This window comes from Chelonoidis abingdonii, chromosome 8 (genome assembly GCF_003597395.2).
Source record: "Chelonoidis abingdonii isolate Lonesome George chromosome 8, CheloAbing_2.0, whole genome shotgun sequence".
Lineage (NCBI taxonomy): Eukaryota > Metazoa > Chordata > Testudines > Testudinidae > Chelonoidis > Chelonoidis abingdonii.
Window position 1 is genome coordinate 103,941,859 of NC_133776.1, and position 25,989 is coordinate 103,967,847.

The window sequence follows — 25,989 nt, forward strand, 5'->3', positions numbered from 1 at the left end:
ACTATAGACAGCTGCAATCCACAGGGCCCTGGGCTGGAACCCGGAGTAGAGGGCGGGCCTGGGTTCCCCCCAAACCTCCCAACTCCTGATCAGACACAGGAGGAGTTGACCCAGACTGTGGGAAAGATCACTGAGGTGAGCAAATCTGCCAAGAAGTGCAGGACCCACCAAGGTAGAGGAGGAACTTTGTCACATTTCCCAGACTCGACCTCTAGCAAGAACAGAAAACTCTCGTTCTCTTTCTTGCCCTCCAGATCCAGAAGGCCAAGTTAGGACTACCAATACGAGGTGTGGGATTCACTATGGAATCTGCTGGGAGGAAGGTTTTGGTTATACAGTGTTCTAGAAGTAACATTGGCCCAAAGTTGCATAAGAGGCCACTGATTTGGGGTGTGTCTGTTTTGCAGTGCTCAGTTTAAAACATAATGGACCTGATTTGGGAAGTGTGGAGTGTGTGCATATCCCATTGGAGCTCCAACTGGAGCACTGGGTGCTCAGCATGTTTGAGAATTGAGGTGGGGAAGGGAACATGAAGCTTCTAAGAGTTGAAGATTTTGGCCCTAGCACTGGACTATCATCTTGCGGTAAATCAAGAAAGGAAGCTGGGAATGTATTTATGCGTCCTCCCAGTGTGCCCATCCTTCTAGAGTTAGGTCGTGTAATTTTGCCAGATGATGATAACTGGATAGAACTGGATTGAAGGACATGACATTCACATTTTAGCGTGTGATGCTGACAATTTCTATTTTAACAATTATGAAGCTTTAACTTTTTGACTCTCAATGTCCACTGTCATTAACTATTGTCTGACACACACCCGCCCCCCGGTGAAGTTAAAGCTTCATAATTGTTAAAACACAAATTGTCAACATCACATGCTTAAATGTGCAACGTCAATGTCCTTCCGTCCAGCTCTAAGAAGTGTTCAGCCAGCATTGCTCTTTCTTTGCCTAGCTGTACATTTTGATGATTATTGATGGGCTCTTTTGTTGGTGGTGACTCAAGTTCCCTGTAAGCTGCACGGTCACGGGGCAGCCTATTTAGTGCCGTGCAAGCACTCGGGGGATCCACCTGGGGACCTGCCATGGCTGGGGAACAGCTGTGGAACAGCCAGGAAAGGGGCACCCCTCCCTCAGCCCCAACCTAGCCCGACTCCCCACCTGCCATGGCCGGGGTGCCCCTCTGCCAGTCCCAAGTCTACTGCAGCCTGGCTCCAGCTGTGGTGCCGCGGTCCCAGGTGAGGCCAGAGCAGTCCAGCGCAGTCCCAGGCCCCTCCCGCAGCCCGAACCCTGCCCCGGCCCAAACATGCTGGGGCTAGAGAAGGGGCACCTATCCTGCCACCCCAGCCCAGGAGCTGCCACAGCAGGGAGAGGCACCTCTTCACCCCAGCTCAGGAGCTGCTGCTGCAGGGAGGGAGAGCTGGGCGGAGCCCTATCTCCCTGCCATAGCCCCAGAGCACTCTCCTGCACCCCAAACCCCTCATTCCTGGCCTCACCACAGAGCCTGCACCCCCAGCCAGAGCCCTCACCCCCACGCCCTCTGCCCCAGCTCTAAGCCCCTCATTCCTCCCGCCCCAAGCCTGCATCCCCAGCCAGAACTCTCACATCCCTGCACCCCAACCCCCTGCCCCAGCCCTGAGCCCCCTCCCACACTCTGAACTCCTCGCCCCCCACCACCACATGAATTTTATGATGTTCACCAATGTGGAGATCATGTGTCACACATCACCTCCATATTGATGCATGTAACAAAATTCATTCCACACATGGCGGGGGGAAGGGAATTAGAGGGAACACTTTGTGTGTGCCAGGTCAAATCAATGTTTACTGACGTACACCAATAAAATCTATTCTTTCCAAGCCTAGCTATAAGGCTGTGCCAGAACTTTTAAATCTAACAGATGGTGGACAGGTCCACAGAACAGTCCATTTAAATTTGCTGAAGTACCACCTGTATTGATTTAATGAGGACTGAAATTGCCATTCTTTTCTGCAAATACTACTATTATTTCAAGACAGGCTATGTTTCAATACCTTTCAATCAACTATTTTTCTACTGCACCAGTTTGCAATGTGTGATTAGGCATGCTAGCGTAAGTTTGCCTCTTTTTTTCTTGCAATATTGTTAGTTAACAGACTGTTCCTGTATGAGACTCCTAGCATTTAACAGAAAATCGTTGGTCACCAAAGCTTTGGGGCTGCATTCAGAGGTGTTTCCATAACAGCACTAACAGTAGGGTCTGTTGCTCCCTAACTGGATTAATTGTATTGTACAGAGTAGAGATGCGGACACTAATTTCCCAAACCCATCTTGTGATTGGCTGGCTGGGCCTTTGTGATAAGAACGTAAGAACGGTCAGACTGAGTCAGACCAAAGGTCCATCTAGCCCAGTATCCTGTCTTCCAACAGTGGCCAATGCCAGGTGCCCCTGAGGGAATGAACAGAACAGGGAATCACCAAGTGATCCATCCCCTGTTGTTCATTCCCAGATTCTGGCAAACAGAGGCTGGGAACACCATCCCTGCCCATCCTGGCTAACAGCCATCGATGGACCTATCCTCCATCAACTTATCTAGTTCTTCTTTGGACCCTGTTATAGTCTTGGCCTTCACAACATCCTCTAGCAAGTAGTTCCACAAGTTGTGTGAAGAAATACTTCCTTTTGTTTGTTTTAAACCTGCTGCCACATCCATGCACCAGCTGCTAGCAATGCACAACTGGTGCCTCCTGGCAGAAAAACAAAACTATATCCCTTTGCCCAATTATATGCAGAGAGGAAGAAGGGGTGAAGATAAAATGATTGTGAGCTTTTCCCCTTCCCGTTAATTACCTGTTTTTCCAGGTGAGAGCTGAAAAGGCAGACCAAGCCTGTACCCCATTCTCAGCCCAACTGCCTGGCTCCAGAGGCCAATGAGCTGGGAGAGCAGCAGCAATGAAGAGTCACATTGAATGAGGATGCGCCCAGGAGACATTCCCTAGTTAGCATGAAACTAAGAAGAGAGATGAAGGTGATCAAACTTTTCTGACATGGAGACCTGACTGCTACAGCACAATAGAAGCTCTGGAGTTTCCTACAGATGGTCCACAGGGAAACTAAAGATGGTCAAAAATGGGGAAACTCCAGCAAAATGATTTTATGGATTTTTTTTATCTTTTTTTAAAAATCAAAATTTTGCTTTTTCCAAATTTTCCAACCAGAGCAAAAACAGTTGCTCTCTTGAAAAATCAATTCTCCCTCTGCACAGCATTCCTTTTGCTGAGTAAATGTATGTAAAAATATTCTGATTTCATGGCAACATGCCCTCTTAAAACAACACACTAAATCAGTATGATGCGTTGTTTGCTGCTCCTGAGATTACATCCACTTGCCCCATCACTGGAAATTCAATGACTTGCTTACAATGTAAGCAGGAAACAACGCCCAGGCCCAGCACTGCAAAGCAACCAAGGATGGAGCCAGTGTCAAGATGATAGCACTGAGAGAAAAGGGTTCCTCTTAGGGGAGGATGGCACCACATCTCCAGAGAGAAAGTTGGTAAAAGGAAATAATTTGCTAAGCTTTGGTTAATCACAAGTGACATGGGAATCCCAGATCCTTCACTTCAGGCTGCTTTATTTTAGTACTTTTTTTTTTTTTTAAACAGGGGCATGAGGCTTTGAAAACTGAAAAGAAGAAGGAAGCAAGTCTCTGTGCATTTCTAACATGCCTGTCCTTGCTGTATCTATGAACACAGCAGGGAGAAATGGGGCAAGAAACATTTCACATCCCTACCGTGTTAGATGTTTGCTTGCTGGATTCTTTTACGCCGTTATGCCTTGCACTGTCAAAACATTCATATTGCAAATTGGAAATTCTTTACAGGCAGCTAGTCATCTGTAAAAGGCAGTAGACAAGTGCAGTTGGCAGCTTTGAAACATTCAAGGACTGATCCTGGCAGCAGCTGTGATGGCAAGGGTCTCGGAGTATGAACAGGGCAATATCCTTTATGTTCTGACTTATTCCTCAAGTTCACTGTGTAGTTAATTAGTACTATTTAACTGGGCCAGTGGTTATTAAAGTGCCTTTGCATTCAGGGCAAGCTCACAGTTGCTTCACTTGTTCTATAACCAAAAAAGAGCCCTTGAACTTTCTTAAGTATTTATTCAATAGGATTCATGAGGCCTGGATGCAAAACCCACCCTGTTTGATTTAGTAGGCATTTCTGAGGCACATAAACATCTGATTTTTGCATGTCTCCAAGATGACTTAGATAGTGTCTGGAAAGCTCCTTCGACAGGGCAGGTGCTGCCACTAACCAACAATAATAAGGACCATATAATTTTTCCACCTTTACTAGCTTTCCAGGAAAGTTCAGCTTCTGGTCTCCTGCAGCAAGCTCAAGGTTGAAAACTTTCCCAGCTGTTACCATGAAGTCAGAGTGCCACTGTTCACATTTCCAAACTGCCACAGTGCATCCTGCAAAGCACCAAATCATTGCATCAGAGGAGCCCTGTCTCTAGCACCCCAGCCTGGCTGTCTCCTGAATCACAGGTCTCTGCTAGGCTCAGAGTTGAAGTGAAGGCTGCTGCTGACACCCTCTGGGAATTTTGTTCTTTGGCATTCTAGGGGCTGATGGAAGGATAGACTCAGCTTTGCACTATGGTGAGAATGTAACTAAAATTAGGCGAAGGAGCCTGAGGCCTGAAGTCAATGAGAGTCTCTCCATTGGTTTCAACAGGCCCTGATTGAGGACTCTCTTTTCTGTTTGGCATGGAGCTGAGCTGGAACAAGAAGCCGCAGTCTGGGTGCTTGGGCATGTCCCTTGGGTCTCTTGCATTTAAAATCCCTGTATTGCTTTAAGGGCAGCTGTTGTTTTCCAGTCATGCCAAAGACGGATAAATATTCTCTCTCCTAGTAACCACAAAAGCTGGTTTGAGTATTGATGATGTGGGGACACATTCCAGTAGAACTGTGCCAAGGAAGCACTGAAGTGCCAGTTCCCTATTCCTAACAGGCCTGGTACCTCTGGAGGAGCAAACGCTGCTCTGCTTACTCATGCACCCACAATAGGACTATTACTGTTGTTGTTCATACAGGACACAGACGTGCACAGCCCTTTACAACGAAAGCAGGGAACCAGGCCGCATGTGCATGCAATCTACACCCATTTAATGCCCACAGGGCTTGGCTATGAATGCAACTTACAAATGGCCATATTTCGCTGTTCTTCCTTTGCAAGGAGTCTCCTTGTACTCAGTGGTACTACGTGCAGAGTAAGGAGCTACTCAGTGTGAGTAAAGGTCACAGAATCTAGGCCACAGTGAACAGCGCTGGCATTTCATTATTCATCAACGCCCATAGCTCACGTCGAAAGAGCAGCAGCGTAAAGCCAAACAGGCTCAGCATGCACCCACTCAGCTACGCAGATCTCCAGCCAGTGACAGAGCCAAGGCTCCCAATGACAGTACCACAAGCACTGCAGGGGACAGGACTAAGGATCCAAAACAATACTGACAAATTGGAGAACTGGTCTGCAATCAACAAGATAAAAGTCAGTGAAGACAAATGCCAAGTACTTCACTTAGGCAGGAAAAATCCAGTGTACACTGACAAACAGGGACTAACCGGCTAGGCCGAAAAGGATTATTAACGAGGGTCGTATGTAAGCCATGGGGGGCCATTATCCCCCTCTACTCAGCACTGGCGAGGCCCCAGCTGGAGTACTGTGTCCAGTGCTGGGTCCCACGCTTTAGGAAAGATGTGGATAAACTGGAGAGAGTCCACAGGAGAGTAACAAAAGTATTAAACTGTTAGAAACCTATGAGGAAAGGTTAAAAGACTGGGCATGTTTAGTCTTGAGAAAAGACAACTGAGGGGGGACTGATCACAGTCTTCAAATATGTTATGAGTTGTTATGAAGAGAATGGTGATCTATTGTTCTCCACATTCACTGAAGGTAGAACAAGGAGTAATGGGCTTAATCTGCAGCAAGGGAGATTTAGGTTAGATGTTTGGGAAAACTTTCTCTCGGGACAGTTAAGCTCTGGAACAGGCTTCCAAGGGAGCTTGTGGAGTCCCCATCACTGGAGGTTAAGACCAGGTTGGACAAATACCTGTCAGGGCTGGTCTAGGCTTACGTGGTGCTGCCTCAGCGCCGGGGGCTGGAATTGATGACCTCTCGAGGTCCTTCCCACCCTACGTATCTGTGATTCTATATTGCACAGCGTCATTCGCTATCACTGGCTCACCAGGTAAGGAAACAGACCTGCAGCATGCTGCTTTATTCTTCTCTAAAAGGAACTGTGTGTCTGCTGGTTGTTTTCTGCCTTCCTAACACGTTGCAAAGTGTCAAGTTCCTAGGCACATACTAAACTTGACAGTCCTCAGTGTTTTGTCTAAGCAATCGTCCAGCATTCCAAGCACTGAATTCTATAGGGTGTCGTCATATTTTCACTGCATAGTTCACTGGAATTCTCTGCATTATCTGATGAAGTGAGTTTCTCAATGTCACTAGACATAAGAATTTCCACACAATAACTTTGAAATGCCATGTGTTGTGTGAAATATTTGCAATAAATCAGTGGGGCTGAGGATTTCTCTCAGACCCAGGTGACCAGAGCGTGAATTGCACATAGCAGTCAAGGCCTAAATTACAGTTTAAAACACTGTAGGGGGGAAAAAACTTTTCGAAAGACCAGGCTTCAGTTTTGGTTAAACTCAGAGTCCAAATGATAGGTGCATGCCTGCCATCTTGTGGCAAAACGTTATAGAAAACCCTGGTATTCTGTTTCAAATTGTGATAAAAGATGCAGGCTTCTGGCAAAGCAGTGACAAATCATTGTTAGAGACTGAAAATCCCAGTTTCATCTACACCAACTAGAAAAGACAGACTTTGCATATGATGTCCTGGATAAACATCTATTGTGAAGTGACAGAACGGAGGATAACAACAAAGCCAGAGAACTGTGGACAACACAACGAAAGTAGAAATAATGTTTTATTTATAGGATTCCCTCCCCCATCTTCATTTGCACACGGTCTATAATATGACTAGTATGGCATTTCTCGCTTTTGTTATGCCCATTACATAAACGTACAATCCCACAATATTCAATTGCATCCTACCGTATATCCTCAATAAACCTTCATACGTATCTATTTTTAATTCAGATTTCCCATTTCTCTTTCATGTTGGGGATGTGCCATACAGTTTGGCTCACACTTCTCTGTATTTTCTCTTTTAGCCTCAGGGAAGATTCCTATACTGTGTCTTGTTTCTCTCTCATGTCAGTTTGGCACCTGCATTTGATACGTAACATTTGAACTGGTGTATTTTCTTGTATTTACTATAAAAAACAATCAAATGTTTGAACTTAACATTCTTAAAACAAGCCCCAGGCTGAATCTTGGCATCCCTCAGCCAGGCATCTTTGACTTAAAGATACAGCTTGTAGCACTGTAAATTTTTGTTTGCTTAAACTTGTGAACTGCTGGTTGTCAGCTGGGAGGAGTGAGCTTTGTATATTCATCTGGATCCCGTTCTAAGTTGGTAGATTTAAGAGCCTCAAGTCACCTCAGCTTTACTCTAATTTCATGTCAGTGTAACACTATTGAAATTAATGGAGTTGTGCTGGTAACTTATACCATTAGATACAAACTTTGTCTTGGCATGTAGCATCAGATACAAATGGTGTGTCAAACTAGAAAGCTACAGAAAGTATCACGCAGAACTGTGATCATGCCCCTTAAAAACTCCTCTCAAATTTCGAAGGGAGTGAATTAATAAGGGGTCTATGGAAACTCCTCTAAAAAGCTATTGTGGTTTTTTTTTTTTTAAAGTTATGCACTTCATATAGAATTTTTAAACCACCCTACAGAATTCTTTAAATAGCCTCAGCCTAGCATTCTAGTGTAAATATCCTGTAGGAACAATATTATCTGTACTGTGGTAAGATTTTTCCAGCAGGGACAGTAGGAGCAAATAGAGGGACACTCTCTTGAAAACAGCCAACCCAGCTCAGAGGAAAAAAATGAACTCTGATGTCCCCAGAGTCTTTGCCCCAGGCCCCAAAGTGTTTCACCCAAGACCAAGGCTGGAGTCCATCGGAGACTCTGCCTATGTCTTATGCTAATAACTCTGGGCTAGACTGCCAAAGGGATCTCCCCTGGATTTGCCATCTCTTCTCTTTGACCAAAACATAGGCCATGTCTACACGACGCCTTAAATTCGAATTAAACGGCGTTAATTCGAATTTATGGTGCACCCGTCCACACGACGCAGCCCTCTAATTCGAATTAAAGGGCTATTTAAATCGATTTTAGTACTCCTAAACCACAGGAGTAACCCTAAAATCGATTTTACTAATTCGAATTTAGTGCAGTGTGGACGGAAATCGAAGTTAATGGCCTCCAGGAGCTATCCCACAGATCACCACTGACCACTCTGGACAGCACTCAAAACTCCTATGCACTGGCCAGGTAAACAGGAAAAGACCCGTGGAGGTTTGAATCAGTTTCCTGTTTGTCCACCGTGGGCTCTGAGCAGCAGTTAATCACGCTGCACCTTTAAAAATGCAGTCTCCTGAGAATAGAAAAAGGGCTCCAGCATGGACCACACAGAAGAGCTTTTGGATCTCATTGCTATCTGGGGTGAGGATTCAGTGCTAACAGAACTCCGTTCGTCAAAACGGAATGAGAAAGTATTTGAAAGAATTTCAAAGTCTATGATGCAAAAGGATACAGCAGGGACTCTTGCAATGCAGGATTAAAGTCAAAGAACTGAGACAGGCATACCAGAAAACCAGAGGGCAAACGGGAGATCTGGAGTTGCTCCTAAAACATGCAGGTTCTATGCAGAGCTACATGCAATTTTTGGGGGCTTGGCTACCAGTCGCCCATCCTTGACCGTGGATTCAGATGACCTGGTTTCAGTTTCAACCATGGGCTGAGGATTTCTGCAGAGGGGGAAGATCAGGAAGAGGTACAGGATGAGGGAGACATTGCTGATAGCACACAGCTCTCAATTACCAACAGCAGCCAGGAGTTGTTTCTGACCCAAGATTTAACCTTGCAGCAGGCTAATGAAGCCACTACACAGAAAGTGAAGCCATGGAAGGGACCAGCGGTGAGTAAATGTTTAAATCAGTCATATTTAAAAACTAGCGTTTTTTAATTATCAATTTTTAAGCATGCGTTGTCATTTCTTTTTAGCCATTACAGTTACATGAAAAGTTCCTTAACATGTCTGGGGATGCAATGAAAATCCTCCCAAGAAATCTCCATGAATTGATATTGCAGGAAATCAAAGAGCCTTTTCAGTAAATTTCGGGGCAATGCTGCCTTAGCCGGTCCTCCAATGAAAGATGCTTTGCCCCTCCAGGCATGCATGACGTAATTTGGAATCATTGCTTCACAAAGCATAGATGCATAAGCGCCAGGACTCTGATCACAGGCATGAAACATTCGCTCTGCCTCTTCTGCTGTAACTCTCACCAGAGTTCTATCGTTCATTGTGACCTGGTTTAAATAAGTAATTAATTTGTAATTAGGAGAGAAAACATGGCCATTATGCTCCTGTAATGCCACTCGATGTAGCTGGGTGGAGGGGACTTGTGCTGCGATGATGCTTTAGCAGGGAGGGGTGAGACAAACATAAAGACTTACCATGGCTGCTTGGAAGCAAATTTATAATGGCAGTACCGGCAAGCTGCATCTGTACTGTGCTCTGAGCCCAGGGACAGAGTCTCCCAGTATTAAAAGATGAAAAATGTGACCTTGCAGTGAAATCACATGTCCTGTGTAAGGTGCATAGTTTTGTGCTGTGTGAGTGAGTGGAATCATTGTTCTAAGAAATGTATCTTTTTACATACTTCTCTCTCTTACCTCCACCATACAGCTGTGCAGTGTTCTTCACTCCCTACCCCATCTGCAAGGCTAGCCAAAAGGCGGAGGAAAAGGAGAACGAGAGATGAAATGTTTTCAGAAGTCATGGAAGTCAGCCACAGTAACAAAGCTCATCATAGTGATTTGAAGGAACTGATAGCAAAATACAAGAAAGATGCCAGTGACCGGGAGGACAGGAGAGAGGCTCGGGAGGACAGGAGAGACGCTCGAGATGAGAGGTGGCGGGAGGAAGAAAGAGGTGGCGGGAGGAAGAACAGCAGGTAGAAGCAGAGGTGGCGCAAGGAAGACAGGCAGGAAGATCAGAGGTGCAGGGAGGAAGATAGGCGCTGGCGTGATGGAACGCTGGAGCTGCTGCGTGATCACACTGATATCCTCAGACGCATGTTGATTGTTCAGGAACAGCAGCGGGTTACAGAGTGCCACTGCAGTCAGTCCATGTTTAATCACCCTCCAAGCTCCCCAAGTTCCATATCTCCCTCACGCAGACGTGTTAGAACGCGTGGGGGAAGGCTTCCTGCACCAGCACACTCCACCCCCATGGAGAGCCCAACCAAAAGGCTGTAATGAAGCTGAAATGTATTTCATGGGCTTTCCTTACCTGTGATCCTCCTCCCAAAGCACAGCTTTCAGGGATACCTAGATAAATCTGTGCCTCTGAATATAGTTCCTTTCTAATCAGAATACATCCAAAGGGGGGGAGGGTGCTTTTATTACAGGAATGATCCTTTAAAAAAGAACGCATGTTTTTAAAGCAATAACAAATGAGTTTTAATAAAGATTAAATGATTTTTAAAACATATTGGCTTTCTTTCCTTCAGCCACATGTAATGAAGGGTGGGGGGTTGATTTTGAAAGTCCTGCAGCAAGCTGTAAGTAAAGGGGGACGGTGGGTTGCTTACAGGAGTCAATAGAGGCGGGAGTGTTCATCAAGGGGAAAGAAGCACTGCAATCACACCATACCCTGGCCCGCGACGAAACACATTTTCAGGGCTCTCTGATGCGCACCGCCTCCTGGTGTGCTCTTCTAATCGCCCTGGTGTCTGGCTGCTCGTAGTCAGCGGCCAGGCGATTAGCCTCAGCCTCGCCACCCCGCCATAAAGGTATCCCCCTTACTCTCACAGAGATTGTGGAGCACACAGCAAGCAGCAATAGCTAAGGGGACATTCTTTGGCTGAGGTCTGAGCGAGTGAGGAGTAATGATCGAAAGCGCCCCTTTAAACGCCCAAATGCACACTCTACCACCATCCTGCACTTGCTCAGCCTGTAGTTGAACAGCTCCTGACCACTGTCCAGGCTGCCTGTGTATGGCTTCATGAGCCATGGCATCAAGGGGTAGGCTGGGTCACCCAGGATAACGACAGGCATCTCAACATCGCCCACTGTTATTTTCTGGTCTGGGAAGTAATTTCTTGATGCAGCCGTTTTAAAGAGAGTACTGTTTCTGAAGACGCAAGCGTCATGAACCCTTCCTGGCCATCCCACGTGGATGCTGGTGAAACGTCCCTTGTGATCCACCAGTGCTTGCAGCACCATGGAAAGTACCCCTTGCGGTTCACGTACTCGGCGCCCTGGTGCTCTGGGGCCAAGATAGGGATATGGGTTCCATCTATGGCCCCTCCACAGTTAGGGAATCCCATTGCAGCAAAGCCATCCACTATGACCTGCACGTTTCCCAGAGTCACAAACTTTCGTAGCAGCAGCCTAAACGATTGCTTTGGCTACTTGCATCACAGCAGCCCCCACGGTAGATTTTCCCACTCCAAATTGATTCGCGACTGACCGGTAGCTGTCTGGAGTTGCAAGCTTCCAGAGGGCTATTGCCACTCGCTTCTCCACAGTGAGAGCTGCTCTCATGTTAGTATTATGGCGTTTCAGGGCAGGGGAAAGCAAGTCACACAAAGTTCAAAGAAAGTACTCTTACGCATGCGAAAGTTATGCAGCCACTGGGAATCGTCCCACACCTGCAAAACTATGCGGTCCCACCAGTCTGTGCTTGTTTCCCGTGCCCAAAATCGGCGTTCAATGGGCAGAAGCTGACCCATTACCAGCAGTAGCTCCAAAATGCTGGGTCCTGCGGTTAGGGAGAGATCAGTCTCTATGTTGTCATCATCATCATCATCGCTCTTGTCCGTGCGCAGCTGCCTCCTCAAACTCCAAGTCCTCCTCCTGTCCCTCCTCCTCCTCCTCATCCTCCCCCTCTCCTCCTGAATTTGCAGGTCATGGCTCAGCATAGACAGCACGAGAGTGCGCATGGTGTTTACAACTTGCACGATTGCATCACTGGTCTCATCAGGGTCCATGGTCTCAGCAGGGTCAATGCTTGCTGTGCTATGGCGTTTGCTCTCTTCACCCAGGAAAAACGGCGCGGAATGGTTGGCTGCTGCTTTCACAAAGGGAGGGGTGAGGCTGTACCCAGCACCACCCGGGACAATGTTTTTGGTCCCAGCAGGCACTGGGCTGTCAACCAGGAAGTGGGAACTATGGGATAGCTGTGTCACAGATACCCACAGTGCACCTCTCCTGAAATCGACGCAAGACGTGGGCCATGGACGCACAATTTCGATTTAAGATTCTTGGTGTGGACGCTCTAAATCGATTTTATAAATTCGGTTTTATAAGATCAATTTAGATAACTTTGATTTACTGCTGCCGTGTAGACAAGGCCATAGACAGGCCAAAGTTCTACAAGCCCCTTCTACCATTGCTCAGAACCGTCCTGCCCGCATCAGCATCTCCCGGGAGACGTGGCAATTGGAACAGGTAAGTAGATGAGGTGCTGAGGCTCCCGGCATGGTGACACAGGTGTCACTCATAACGCACTGAGAGCTCTGTGCAGTGTTTCAGCTCCTCAGCCACCTCAGCCACTTCAGGGGGATTTCCAGGTGCTCAGCCAGGATCAAGCCCATTGTTGTGAAATCTAAGCTCTGTGGACTGCCACTGACTTTCATTTCACTTGGATGTGGGTCTGATAAATGCACCAACGTTTTGCCAGCACACAGCTGTCTCCCGTCTCAGTCCGTGACGTCTGGGTTCTGGAAGACACCCTGCCAGTCTTGGTAGTTAGAGCAGAACTGGAACAATTCATTGGTCATGTCTGCCAACAGTAGAAAATGGCAGAGATGCCTTAGGGGAGAAGTGCTGCTGACTGCTAAAGTCAGAGGCTAACAAGAGTAGCAATCTCCAGTTCTCAAGAGTAGACAGTTCTGCAGACTGAGCAGGAAACCAGGGGGTTTTCCCTGAAGAATTTTCCATGGGAAAAATTCCCTTTAAAAGTTTTTCCATTGTAAAATTTTGCTTTTCTGCAAGACCCTTTGAAATGAAAATGCAGGATACGTCTAAATTCCGCCCCTTTCAGTTCAAAACATCAAACCACGTGGAAAAGTGTTTTTCCCTCACTCTCTTTTCTCCTCCCCTTTTCCAGTGGGAGAAAAGGGGAAAGTAAAAATTGGAAGTAAATGGGAGGGGGGGCACTACAATAGCAACATCAAATGGAAAACTGAAATTTCAGGGTTTCCAAAACCAAAATGAAATTGCATTTTAAGTAAAAGCAAAATGATTTTCATGGTTGTTCTTGTTGCAAAAAGTTGCTTTGAAACAAACAAACAATTTGGATTTTTCCTATTTGAAAAACTATAGAAATCAACATTTTCTTGCCAACAATGCTGATTGTGACAAAATCACATTTTCCAACAGAAAGTTTTTTGGCTGAAAGATTTTAGCCTGTGCTGATTTCAATCAGTGGGGTTACCTGTTCAGGAGGTTAACAGGCTGCAGGAGCAGCCAGTGACAAACAAGAGTGCAGATTTGATTATCCATCTCTGGGCAGAGAGAAGCTGTGTGATCTTTACTGCTCCTTTCCCTTGTATTTCAGAGATGCAGGTGCTCACTAACAGCAAGAGATGGTGCATCATCATAATCCAGACTAGAGGCAGCAATACCTTGAGTACACCTGGGGTGTTGGCATGGGAGAAGAAAGGTTCCAAACATCCATCCAAGCACAAGTAGACAAATGCACACATGCTCATCACTGCTATATGGACTTCCAAAAGCAGCCCCCATGCAGTAGGCATGGAGGTACAGGACAAAATTTTCCACAGAAAAATGTCACTTTTCATCAGTTTTTCAGTTGGGAGAATCAAAATGGAAACTTGTCAGTTTTGATCAAAATGAAACAATTCATGATCAAACTGCAACTTTCTGTTTGAACATTCCGAGCCCAGAACTCATCAGAATGTTTCGTTTGGTGAAGGTTTTGGGTTGCTTGGTCTTTCCTTCCACTTTGGAATGGGAAGGGATGTTCAAGGCCAACATTTCCCGCAAACAGAAACAGCACCATACAGGATTTAGACCCAAAGGAAAGGCAAACGAGCCTCTGGTCTGAACCAGCTGAGATCACCTCCTCCGTTTCCCCTTCCCACCATCACCACCAAGATCTGAGCTGGCTGAGCTCTGCAGAAAAGGACCTAGGGGTTTCAGTGGATGAGAAGCTGGATATAAGTCAGCAGTGTGCCCTTGTTGCCAAGAAGGCAAAAGGCATATTGGGCTGCATTAGTAGGAACATTACCAGCAGATCGAAGGAAGTGATTATTCCCCTCTATATGGCACTGGTGAGGCCACATCTGGAGTATTGCATCCAGATTTGGGCCCCCCACTACAGAAGGGATGTGAACAAATTGGAAAGAGTCCAGCGGAGGGCAATGAAAAATGATTAGGGAGCTGGAGCACATGACTTATGAGGAGAGGCTGAAGGAACTGGGATTGTTTAGTCTGCAGAAGAGAAGAGTGAGGGGGGATTTGATAGCAGCCTTCAACTACCTGAAGGGGGTTCCAAAGAGGATGGAGCTCAGCTGTTCTCAGTGGTACCAGGTGACAGAACAAGGAGCAATGGTCTCAAGTTGCAGTGGGAGAGGTCTAGGTTGGATATCAGGAAAAACTATTTCACTAGGATGGTGGTGAAGTACTGGAATGGGTTCCCTAGGTAGGTGGTGGAATCTCCTTCCTTAGAGATTTTTAAGGTCAGGCTTGACAAAGCCCTGGCTGGGATGATTTAGTTGGGAATGGTCCTGCTTTGAGCAGGGGGTTGGACTAGATGACCTGCTGAGGTCTCTTCCAACCCTGATAGTGTGATTTTATGATCTGCTCTGTCTCCATGACCAGACGAAGAGCAGCAGTAGCCAGTGAGCGCCGTGCAATCTGACCACACGCAGGGCTATGCCCAGCTCGACAGTGGCCCAGAACAGCTGGAGGGCCTGGTTCATGGACAGCTGCCTTGCCACTAAATCCCCCTGAATTCTCCCCAAGAAAGCAAGCTCTGGGCCTACCAGCAAAGCTGGCCGCAGCAAGCGCAGGCTTCAGGGATTTGTCGTTCGAATGCTTTGGTGTTGTAAAATGTAATCGGTTTTATGGGGAAAGATTTCTGCAGTCAGGCCATTCATTTCCTTTTACGACAGCTCAGCTGCATCTCAGCCCATGTGGGCCGGGCTGCAGGGAGAGGTGTCCACATAACACGAGCCAGCTGGGGGTGGCAAGAAATATTCTTGTCTGAAATAAACCAAGAGGAAATGGACAAGCTTGCTGAATGGGCGCCAAGACATGCTCAGGCTTGCTGGCCTCTCAGGCAGAACACACTGTACTAAACATCGATATCTTGTTGTGTACAGTATGCAAACAAGTCACTTACTCACAGTGCCTGCGCCCATTAACGACTGTTCCCGGCCTTTGCTTTGCTCAGCTCAGCTGCACGGACAGGATGCCCCACTGGAGGTTTGTGCAGTTCATGAAAGCAGACGGGAGAGCAATGCAGTTCGGAGCAGGAAACTGGAAATCGGGGTTTGCAGTGCTGGTGAGGACAGAGCCAGACCCTGTAAGGTAGAATAGCATACACACACCACAGCTCTGCCCATCTGGGGGGGAACACAGTGAAATACCCGCATACAGCTCCCCCAGGATCTCCCTTCCAATAGGGGGAGAGGAGGAGTTGAGAGACAAATTATTCAAAGGAGAGGAGGGTTCTCCTCTCAAACCCCAATCCCAGGGGATCTGCCAGAGACCTTTTGCCTCTGCACTGGCTCTGGGGTCCCTGCCCCCAATCTTTGGCTACCCCTCAGACTTCTCTGTGGGAAGGCCCCCACAGGGTGTAAGTACTGTCACCCCAAGGGATAGGTCCATGCACATCCCCCTCACCCGCCTTTCATGCCCCCTCGCCGCTCAGTGATCCCCAGCTCACAGAGCGGCTAAGAGGAATCGATGCAGAGGCAGCTTGACCATCTTTGTGCATAGGCCTGAGGAGATCCATGTGCAGAAGGACCCCTGTCCCACCCAGGAGCTAATCCTTAGGGCCCCTGGCTATTTATTTTGTCCTGCTCTCGTGCTCCGACTAAACCCAGCATTCTAACCCACAGCTGGTAGCTGCCCCTCAGCAACAAAAGTGATTAAGAGAATGGAGCAGCTTCCATACGAGAGGAGATTAGAAAGTCTGGGACTGTTCAGCTTGGAAAAGAGATGACTAAGCAGGGATATGATAGAGGGCTATAGAATCATGCCTGCAAGTGAAAGTGTTATTTATCCCTTCATATAGCACGAGAACCAGGGTCATCCAGTGAAATAAGTAAGGCAGCAGGATTAAAGCAAAGAAAAGGAAGCACTTCTTCACACAGCGCACTGCCAACCTGTGGAACTCACTGCCAGGGGCCAAAACTATAACTGGATTCAAAAAAAAAAATTGGATAAACTCATGGAGGATAGGCCCAGCTCCCGGTTTTACCCAGCTTGGTCAGGGATGCAACCCCACATCTGGGTGTCCCTAGGCCTCTGACTGCCAGTTGCTGGGACTGGATGACAGGGGACAGATCACTGATGATTGCCCTGTTCTGTTCATTCTCTCTAAGCATATGTCGTTGGGAGACAGGATACTGGGCTAGATGGACCATGGTCTGACCCAGTGTGGCCATTCTTAGGTTCTTAATCTCCATGTAACTGCAGAAACAAAGAGTGCACTCAGCCTGCAGGGGGAAATGAATATCCTTGACAGCAGGAGCTCCTCCACTGAGTTCCGCCCTCTGTGGCGCACACATAATTCCATGGGGTTACAGCCTACCGTGGGTGCAACTGAGGGCAGAAACTGGCCCTTGGTGCTTATAAATTACCCCTACCATATCTGTGTAGCAGACAAGTCGCACCCCCTCCACAGCTCCCAGCAGAGCTGTGCAAATCACCAGAGGGAGTAATAGTGAACCCCAGGCTATGTTTGTTAATCTGCTGCAGGGGGAGTTTCCACTGGGCTGCTGCTGGGTCACACACAGAGGTTGCCAGTAATTGTTTGCGTATGACTACATATTTCAGTGTAGTTGGATTTAAATGTGGGGCACAGAACAATTCTCAGTCCAAACAATTTTTTGGTTTGGCCTCCGCAAGCTGGCAGAGAGACTGCAGGCAGAATGCAGTGCTTGTAAAGGGTGCCACACTGACCAGACGCAGGACTCTGATGCTGAGAGCAAAGGCAGTGGAGGGGCCCATTCACATTTCTAGTGTGTAATTGCGGATTCATTCAGGGCTTGGCCTCTCTGCTCAGAATGAGAAAGGTGCCAAATATTGCCCCGAACTACTGACCTTGCAAGGGCTGACAGTATCCGTTCCATGACCCTGTCCCTTTAAATACCAGGCAATTATCTGAATATGATTATTTGTGTGGCTATAGCTCCACTCTGAGTTTCAGAAATTGCGGAGCAATTAACTGCCAGAATCAACCAGGGCCCCGCTCATTCCTAGAGCAGATCAGAACATTTCTGAGAACATGAAATCTTGGCTAACCCAAAATGTTTCCTATAGCTGTATCTGTTCTGTGATGGGTCAGACTCATAGACTAATGCCTAGGGCGATGGTCTGGGAGTCCCACTTGCTGCTCTGCCTGATTCTGAGTGACCTGAGATGGAAAACTCTGCTCTCAGTTAGGAAGATCAGGAACTTTCGTCTCCCACATCCCAGCCTGCGACCCCAACCACCAGGCTGTAGAGCAGGTATGTGTCTCTTTCTCCTCCCAAAAAGCTTTCCTGAATCAAAAGGTTCCCCTCCAAAACTAGATATTTCAGCAGTTCTGGCTTGGGAACAGTGTTTGAAAGGTTTTGGTTTTGATCCAATTACAATTTGCTGCAATGGTTCCAGAACCAAACAAACAGGAAATATGTCCAGTGTTTTCAAAACGTGTGGGGGAGGGTTCTTTCAGAACGCATAAATAATCTCATCTCTTAATCAAATACTTTCACTAAATGAAATACCGAACAAAATCTTTTCTTGCAAACAGGTACAGTAATATCTGTAATTTACTCATTTTATAACATGATTGACAGCTTTTTATCATGACAAACTCTTTCAGGAAGACATTTTAATGAGGGGGTGTAATAGTCACATTTTTCTATATTGCACAGTCTTTTCGTAGCAGTATTTTTGGTCATCCTTTCCTACGTAGTATTAAACTGCATTCACGTGCCCCCAGCTACATACAATCTTATCATTTTAAAATGTCGTGTACAGGTTTATTTTACGTATATTACACCTTATGTAAAAATTCTACAATCATTGCTCTTTGCCAAAAGGCAGGTAAAGTAGATGAACAGGTACATAAAATAAATTCTCCTTTGAACATTTTGTACCTGGAAAATGGAAGAAAAAAGGAGGACAGTGTTTTGGCATTAATAGCATCCAAATGCCCCAAAGAAACCCTGTTTGCTACCTACAGCGTTGGTTTATAGTTCAGTCTCTCTTTGTCACAGCCCTCAGGGGCCTCGGCATCTTTAAGGTAACTCCCTTTTCCTGAAGAAGAGTTTTGTCTGGTGCTGTTAAACTGATAGACTCGCAGCTTAAACAGATGTTGGAGCTTCTCCTGGAACTGGTGTCCAATGAAACAGTACAACAAAGGGTTGATACAACTGTTTGCAAGTCCCATGCAGATTCCAAAAGGCAAAATAGTGTCGATGACTGTTATAATGTCACAGTTATCAATGATGTTCATCTGAGCCAGGGCATCCAAAAAGGTTAAAATGTGGAATGGAAGCCAGCAGATGAAGAAAGCCACAACAACTGTAGCCACCAGTTTCAAGACTTTGTCTCTTTTTTGTTTGTTTTTCCTAAATTCCCGTGCTTTCATTAAGTGCATCCAGATCCACACGTAGCATGTGGCTATGACAATTAAAGGAATCAAAAAGCCAAGAGTGTTTTTCATTAAGGCTGTTCCAGCAGACCACTTTGCATACTTCTTGTAGGGAAAAGCCATAATGCAAGCATTCACCCCCAAGCTTTCAATGAAGGACGTGTCACGGAAATAAAACGTTGGCAGGGAAGGCAAACAAGCGAGGCCCCAGACAAGTAATGCTATCAGTGAAGCTTGTTGCAGTGTTCTCTTTTGAGATCGAATAGGATAGACAATAGCCCGGTACCGGTCCATGCTCATGCAGGTGATGAAAAATATACTTGCAAACATGCTCAGAGACAGAACGGAACTTGAAATTTTGCACATCACAGATCCAAAAAGCCAGTTGTATCCGTAGGCATAATAGGCTGCCCAAAGGGGAAGTGTGGCTAGGCACAACAAATCGGCCATGGCCAGATTGAAAATGTAAATATTAGCAATGGTTTTCGGGTCGTGATGGCGGCAGAGTACCACGACCACCACACTGTTGCCAACAAGCCCAAGGACAAAGATAAAGCAGTAGAGCACCGGAATCAGTGTAAATTGATAATCTGAGTATAGAAGTGGACAGGGAGAGGGAGACATCTGCTCAGTCGATACGTTTGTAGCTGAAGAATGTACATCTTGAAGAGTTTCTTCTGTAGTGTTGAGCCTGGAGTAATTACTATACATCTTGGGTATTGGGGAGGAGATATTCACTGCTGGAAATTCTCGTGCTAGAGACACCTTTATCATCACATTGTTCACCTGCAGATATAAAACAAGTGTGAGAGTCAAACGTAGCCTACAAAATCACCTTTGCTATTCTCAGCAAAGAATTCTGTGGCACCTTATAGACTAACAGATGTTTTGGGGCATGAGCTTTTGTGGGTGAATACCCACTTCGTCGGATGCATGTAGTGGAAATTTCCAGGGGCAGGTGTATATATATATATATATATATATATGCAAGCAAGCTAGAGATAACAAGGTTAGTTCAATCAGGGAGGATGAGGCCCTGTTCTACCTAGTCTATAAGGTGCCACAGGACTCTTTGCTGCTTTTACAGATCCAGACTAACACAGCTGTCCCTCTGACACTTTGCTATTCTCAGAACTTCTATCCCAATGACAGAGTACAATTAGCACCAAAGAGGTAATGGCACGTCCTAATTAGGCCTAGCAAAGGGATGAGAGTCTGGGTTTTTTCTGAGATTCTGAGGAGGTTCTTGCTGTGAGCAGCAGAAGGGAAAGTCCATTGTTTTCAGGACAAGTCCCAGGCTGGGTTTCTCCTGATTCTCTTCTCCATGTGCTCATGCTGTTTCCCATCTTTCTCACAGCTGACATTCTTTGCACGTCCATGCAAAGAGCTCACAGTGCTTTACAGACATTCATCTCACCCCCCAACCACCCAACAAGCGAGGCAAAGCTCCATTTCATGGAGTGGGCCATTAAGGCATGGAGAAGGTTACAAAGCTTCCAAATGTCACACAATGACTAGTGCAAATCAGGGAATAGAACCCAGGTCTCCTGTATCCATCCCAGTGCTGTGTATTCACTGAGAGAGAAAAACATGTCAGGGAGCAAGGGCCTGATCCTGCTCCCAATGAAGTCAGTGGAAGGTTAGTCATTGGAGTGTAGTGGGAGCAGGACTGGCCTTCAGTTCAGTAATACAACGCAGGAGCAGCTACAACACATAGCCACGAATACAGGACTAAAAGACAGAGCTCAGTCACACATCTTTTGGGGACTTGCTTCATCTGAAATTTCAATTCAGCGTTCATTACATGGGCACAACAAGCAGCGCATTAGTCACATTGTATACTGGAATTGGAAAAGGTTCAGAAAAGGGCAACAAAAATGCTTGGGGTAGGGAACGGCTTCAGTATGAGGAGAGATTTATAAGACTGGGACTTTTCAGCTTGGAAAAGAGACAACTAAGAGGGGGATATGATTCAGGTCTATAAAATCATGACTGGTGTGGAGAAAGTAAGTAAGGAAGTGTTATTTACTCCTCATAACAGAAGAACTAGGGGTCACCAAATGAAATTAATAGGCAGCAGGTTTAAAACAAACAAAAGGAAGTATTTTTTTCACACAACACACAGTCAAGCTGTGGAATTCCTTGCCAAAGGATGTTGTGAAGGCCAAAAGATGTTGTGTATAACAGGGTTCAAAAAAACTAGATACATTTATGAAGGATGGGTCCATCGATGGCTATTAGCCAGGATGGGTAGGGATGGTGTCCCTAGAAACTGTTTGCCAGAATCTGGGAAGGAACAACAGGGGATGGATCCAGGGGCGGCTCTAGGTATTTTGCCACCCCAAGCATGGCAAGCAGGCTGCCTTCGGTGGCTTGCCTGCAGGAGAGCCCCGGTCCTGCGGATTCGGCGGGATGCCTGCGGGAGGTCTGCTGAAGCTGCGGGACCAGCGGACCCTCCGCAGACATGCCGCCGAAGGCAACCTGCCTTCCACCCTCGCGGGGACCGGCAGAGCATCCCCCGTGGCATGCCGCCCCAAGCATGCGCTTGGCGTGCTGGTGCCTGGAGCTGCCCCTGGATGGATCACTTGGTGGTTACCTGTTCTGTTCATTCCCTCTGGGGCACCTGGCATTGGCCGCTGTTGGAAGATAGGGCTAGATGGACCTCTGGTCTGACCCCTTATCACAAAGGCCCAGCCGGCCAATCACAAGACGGGTTTGGGAAATTAGTGTCCACATCTCTACTCTGTACAATACAATTAATCCAGTTAGGGAGCAACAGGCAACTACTGTTGCTGCTGTTATACTGCTGTGGAAACACCTCTGACTGCAGCCCCAAAGCTTTAGTGACCAATGATTTTCTGTTTAATGCTAGGAGTATCGTACAGAAACAGTCTGTTAACTAACTGGGTTAGATGGATTTTTGGTCCGATCCAATACGGCCTTTCTTATGTTCTTATGTAAGAGTTTAATGAATAAAAAGGATGTCATTTTGACATTCCAATGTGTGTCATTATGTAAGATAAAACAACACTTGCTGCTTGTTTAAATACTCATGGAACCATTTATATTTATGCTACTAAAAATGCTTGCACGGTATAAATGCAGCCGTTTCAGACCTAGCCAAGGTCTCGGTAAGACACAGGGACTTTTGACTGTGTAAGGACTGCAGGATCTAGTCCACTGAGATCGAACAATGCTGTTTTATTTAATGAAGGGTGAATGACAGCCTCAAAAAATCTCAATATTTTCTATCATTTTAACAACTTTAGGCAATTCTTCTCATGCATGATCATGTATGGTTTGCACAAAATATTTTAATACTACAGTAAATAATACATTGCCTAGAAAAATCTGGTAAAATGAACTTTTAAATACACGGTTCTCATAATGTAATAAGAATTAAATTGGCAGCAGATGGATGTATCCTAATACATTAGTGCTTCTTCACGTAAAGTCACACACACCGGATCTTAAACTCAGTTTACTGTTAATTAAACAGTTCCTCCACCATGGTGAGGGATTGGTTTTTAATTGTATAGATCTCCTTTTTCTCACCTTTTGAAGTATTGGAAATAGAGCCATGAAGTCTTATCTGTTTGATTTACTCTCAATAGGACTGTTTTATGTTTACTTTTAGATAAATTATCATGAACTAGCACCAGCTGTTTCTATGTGCTCAGCTGTCTGCACTTAAATGATTCATTTCAGATTTTTTATTTTCATTTTATTTTATTTTTTGTAAAGTATTGTACTTGTATTTGCTATGCTTCCACTTGAAAGCAGCATGACACATTGCCTCATGGTAGGTAAAGCAATATATTTTTAACAACATTTTAACAGTAGATAAAGAAGAAGTGACTTCCACTTACCTTAAAAGTGTCCGAATTCAAGCTGGAGATGGATATAGAATAACATGGTCCCTTATTCCACTTTCCTTCTAGCAGGCAATATCTCCAGCTCTCTGCTTTCTCTCTGATACATTCTGTGGTCTCCACCAGGAGACTTTAACCTACATAACTCCAGGACTGAAATATGAATGCTTGCCAGTTTGTTGATTTTTTTTTTTTTTTTTGGCAGCAAAAACTGATTGAGAATCCCTCATTCAAGATCATGTGAGTACATGAAGAGGAGAGAAACAAGAACAAAATGAAATTTGCACAAACATATTGAGCTGTTTTGCTAACATAGATAGTGGGTGCCTTATACTAGGGAGGTACACACACACACAAACACACTCTGTAGTTAATGGTTTTGAGGGGGAAATCCCACTTTCTTTAAAGGATTCTCAGTCTTTGACAACAAATTCCAGAGAGCAGTAGATGTTTCTTGTTGTTTCTTTAATAAGCACAAAGCCAACAAAGGGAGTAAAATGTGCAGAAGAATGTGGGAAGCAGGAGGGCAAACCGAGGCAAGCTCACAGTGGGAAAATATTTAATTTGTAAGTGAAGGAAAAGCTCAGAGGGCTGCTGCCTTCTGATACACAGTATGGACATAGATTACCCAGGTGTCTTAAACCAGGTACATTGCTTGCGAGATGATGCACAAGAGTCTAAGTTTGCAGCAGAGCAAATCCCAGAGCAGTGAGAAGAATCATGCTTCAAGGTAAAGCGAGAACAAGTCCATTGTTTAAAAGCACGGCAGAGCTGTAAGCCTGCATGTTCAAACCCAGGTACAACTCACAGCAAATTGTGTACATGAACATGCTTCTCCATCATTCCCATTTTGTGCTTCTTTTACTTGTACGTTATTTAGCTGAAGATGCTCGTGCAAGAGGATGGGTGCAAGCTAAACATTCACAAGCGCTGTAAACATTTTGTCCTGTTGTTAGAAGTCAGCCTTCCTCTGCCACCCCAAACATCTCTGCTGGGGCCATGTGACCACTCCTCCCAACGAGAAGGGACACTTGCCATGCAGACAGTGCACCAGGCCCAGTGCTGGACACTGCCTTTAAAAATGCCCAGAGGGCAGAAAGCTCTTAAACATCTCAACTGGTTATAGATGCACCCGCTGTAGACTCCATCATCTTTGATGGCCTGCACAACACAGCCCCCCCCCCCCCACCAGCTGTATGTGCCTCTTGCAGCTCCGCATAGACCACTGGTTCTGGAGCACCAGCTCCCTCAGACATGCCTAGGAGCCCCAGTGCCAGCAGCCCACTACAGCCTTTGCAACTGGGGGGCAGAAGGTCCAGGCTGCCCTGCAGATCCCACCCACTATCTGCCATGACCTGGACAGACTCAGCCCAGCAGCAGTAATAATCAAATACCACCCCAGAGAAGCTGGCGTTCGGGGGGCTGCTGCAGGGAGCTGCCCCCGTTCTGGTGACTTTGGGGTTATTGAGAGTTGGGATTGTTCTCGGGGAGCTAGCCCCTTCTCTATGTGCGTATGTGATCCCACACCTCGCGGCCCTTACTGTGGTCACCCGGCAGGCAGGGCAGCGCTCCCGTCCCATCCCACTGCACGGCCAGGCCCTGAGGCATAGCCAGACCTGGCTCCAGCCCACACACAGCCTGGTTTTAGTGCCCTGCCTGCTGGATCAGCCTCTCTTGCTAGCACCAGATCACCAAACAAGCTGGTGGGAAGGGCCCTCTGCTGTTCCCTCACAGCCTAACCGGGTGTGGAGACGTATCACTTTTGATGACATTTTCATCAGAAAGGGGAGAGAGAGTCTCTCACACTCTATCGCCTGGCTAGGGCACTGGCTGGGACTGGAAGAGCCAGGGTCGAGTCCCTGCTCCGCCTAATTCAGAGCCAGCTCACTCCAAATCAGGGACTTGAACCTGGTCTTCCACATGCCTGGGGAGTGCTCTGACCAGCAGGATGGACACAGCGACTCCCCCTTCCCAAGTCACCAGCTCCATTATTCATCTGAAAATGGACATTGACACAAGTCTAGCCTGGGGAAGAGGGTTGAAACATTCTGGTTTTGCTCCAGCATGGAACAAATACAGAAGACTTCGACTGCTGCCATGCAACTGAACTGCCATCCTGGGCTCAGTTCTGACCCTCTACCCACGTGTCACACGCTAGCCTAGTATCTTAACACAACAGCATCCAGGCTTTCTGCTGCAGGGGAAGCCAGTGAGGGTCAGTGCTCATAGCTAATCCTGGGAGCAGAGACCAGGCCGGAGCAAGCTGTGTGAGAGGGAAGGGAAGGATATTCTCCTGCCAACCCAGATGGGACTGGGCTCTGCGACTTGTAACAGATTAACCACAAACCTGCACACACATCCTCAAATGGGACTGGATCCAGGGTGCACGGGGCAGCAGAAGGTGCAGAAGTGTAGGCCTGTTCACGTCACGACTGCTCCCTGTGTAGGGGTTGGACATCTTGTTATCCGAGAACAGAAAGCAGAGAGAGGCAACTGGTGATCAGATGCAAGTGTCTGCGCTGGCCTGCCCTCCTCCAGCCCTGAACGCTTTCAGCAGGCAGCAGGACATTGGCTTTATTCTCATCACGCCTAAGCAATACCCAGAGCCAGTCCAGCCAGGTGCCTTCCCTGGCAGGACCGTGAGCGACAGCCCAGATTGCGAGGAACAATCCGTAGGGGAAAATGGCCTGCCGGGATCTGGGTTTCATAAGCTGTGTGTGGAGCAGAGTTTGCAGTGCTTCATACACAGCATTACTGGCCGCTCGACTGGATGACTCACAGCCCTCTTGAAAACAGACCGTCTATGCCAGTGGTTCTCAAACTGGGATCTGCAGAGAGGGGGTCCGTGAGTCATGTCCTGGACCGCCAGTCCCACTGATCAACTCCTCGCCCTTCCGCCACATATCTCCTGCATGCAGGGAACAGCTGTTCAGCAGCATGCAGGAGGTGCGGGGACGGAGGGGGAGGAGCGTGCTCAGGGAAAGGGGTGGAAAGAGGTGAAGAAGAGGAGGGGCAGGGGTGGGGCTTTGGGGGAAGGGATGGAATTGGGAAGGGTCTGGGGATGAGTGGGGGTTGAGCACCTCTGGGGA

The 25,989-nt window shown here is 46.8% G+C and overlaps 1 protein-coding gene across 1 annotated transcript; it reads right to left on the reverse strand.

Annotated features, from left to right (window-relative positions):
* Positions 1–18,114: 18,114 nt before the first annotated feature.
* Positions 18,115–24,672, reverse strand: AGTR2 (angiotensin II receptor type 2). The gene is made up of 4 exons (XM_075068427.1): positions 24,661–24,672; positions 23,172–23,227; positions 22,898–23,030; positions 18,115–19,814 (listed from the first exon to the last, which is right to left on the reverse strand). The coding sequence occupies exons 1-4, from the start codon at positions 24,670–24,672 to the stop codon at positions 18,612–18,614; spliced, it is 1,404 nt and encodes a 467-aa protein (XP_074924528.1). The 3' UTR covers positions 18,115–18,611.
* Positions 24,673–25,989: the final 1,317 nt, after the last annotated feature.